Source organism: Malurus melanocephalus, unplaced genomic scaffold, assembly GCF_030028575.1.
Source record: "Malurus melanocephalus ecotype Western Australia unplaced genomic scaffold, MMel_1.1 scaffold_2131, whole genome shotgun sequence".
In the NCBI taxonomy this organism is placed as follows: Eukaryota; Metazoa; Chordata; class Aves; order Passeriformes; family Maluridae; genus Malurus; species Malurus melanocephalus.
In genome coordinates this window covers 3626-5230 of record NW_026625363.1, presented here as the reverse complement: position 1 = coordinate 5230, position 1605 = coordinate 3626, and the positions used below count along the sequence as shown (strand labels likewise).

At 60.4% G+C, this 1605-nt stretch overlaps 1 protein-coding gene across 1 annotated transcript in view; it reads left to right on the top strand.

Moving 5' to 3' along the window:
• SLC39A5 (solute carrier family 39 member 5) overlaps positions 1-529 on the top strand; it is an 8047-nt gene extending 7518 nt beyond the window's left edge. Inside the window, exon 7 of the mRNA XM_057388580.1 lies at positions 300-529. Coding sequence (XP_057244563.1) covers positions 300-529 — 230 coding nt within the window. The remainder of the gene's footprint in view (positions 1-299) is intronic.
• Positions 530-1605: the final 1076 nt, after the last annotated feature.

The window sequence follows — 1605 nt, the reverse complement described above, 5'->3', positions numbered from 1 at the left end:
CGGCCGGAGCCGCACCGGGACCGGGCTGGACAACTGACCGCGGCCGGAGCCGCACCGGGACCGGGACCGGGCTGGACAACTGACCGCGGCCGGAGCGGGACCGGGACCGGGCTGGACAACTGACCGCGGCCGGAACGGGACCGGGACCGGGCTGGACAACTGACCGCGGCCGGAACGGGACCGGGACCGGGACCGGGCTGGACAACTGACCGCGGCCAAAGCCAGACCGGGATCGGGCTGGACAACTGACCGCGGCCGGAACCGGACCGGGACCGGGCTGGACCCCTGACCGCGGCCAGAGCGGGACCGGGACCGGGCTGGACAACTGACCGCGGCCGGAGCGGGACCAGAATGGGACCGGACCCTTGACCGCGGCCAAAGCCAGACCGAGACCGGACCGGACCGAAACCGGGGCTCTGACCGGAGCCGGACCGGGACCGGACAGAAGATGGACCGGACCCCTGACCGGGGCCAGAACCGGACCGGAAATGGAGCCCCGACGGGAACCGGACCGGAACCGGACCCCTGACCGCGGCCAGAACCGGGACCGCAACCGGAGCCCTGACCGGAGCCGGACCGGACCAGAACCGGACCCCTGACCGCGGCCAGAGCTCTGACCGGCACCGGAACCGTTACCGGACGGCCGGAGCCGGGACCGGAGCAGAACCGGAGCCCTGACCAGAGCCCTGACCGCGGCCGGAGCCAGGACCGGGGCCAGAACCGGGACCGGAACCGTTACCGGACCGGACGGCCCGATCGGAAGTGGACCAGAACCAGAACCGGAGCCCCGACCGGAGCCGGACCGGACTGGAACCGGACCGGGACCGGAACCGTTACCGGACCGGACGGCCCGATCGGAACTGGACCAGAACCGGAACCGGAGCGGAACCGGAGCCCCGACCGGAGCCGGACCGGACCGCCCGCCCCCGGGACCGGATTCCCCCCTCCTCCAAACCCCGGGGGGATCGAACGTGTCGGGAGGGTCCCGGGATCCTTCTCCCTAAATCCTGAAACCCTAAAAGGCGTCCCTAAAATCCTAAAAACCTCCCTAAAACCCTAAAAACCTCCCTAAAACCCTAAAAACGTCCCTAAAACCCTAAAAACCTCCCTAAAACCCTAAAAACGTCCCTAAAACCCTAAAAACGTCCCTAAAATCCTAAAACGCATCCCTAAAACCCTAAAAAGCGTCCCGAAAACCCTAAAATGTGTCCCTAAAAGCGCGCGGCCTCGGGATTCCCGATCCCGAGGGATAAAAGGAGAAAAAAAAAAAGGATAAAAAAGAAAAAAAGGAATAAAGGGGAAAAAAAGGGGAAAAAATTGGATAAATCCCGAAAGATTCCCGCTCCCGGTCCCGAGGGATAAAAGGCAAAAAAAAGGAACAAAAGGGGGAAAAAAAGGGAAGAAAAGTGAAAAAAATGGAGAAAACAAAAGGATAAAAAAGGAAAAAAAGGGATAAAAGAAAAAAAATAAAGGTACCCCCCCTCCCATAAATCACCACAGCCACGTTTTTCCATGCGAAGTTTCCTTTATTTATTTTTTTCAAGTTGACGAAGAACAATATCGAGAACGACTGGGTCGAGTAAGGCTATTTTCCTTTTTTTTTTT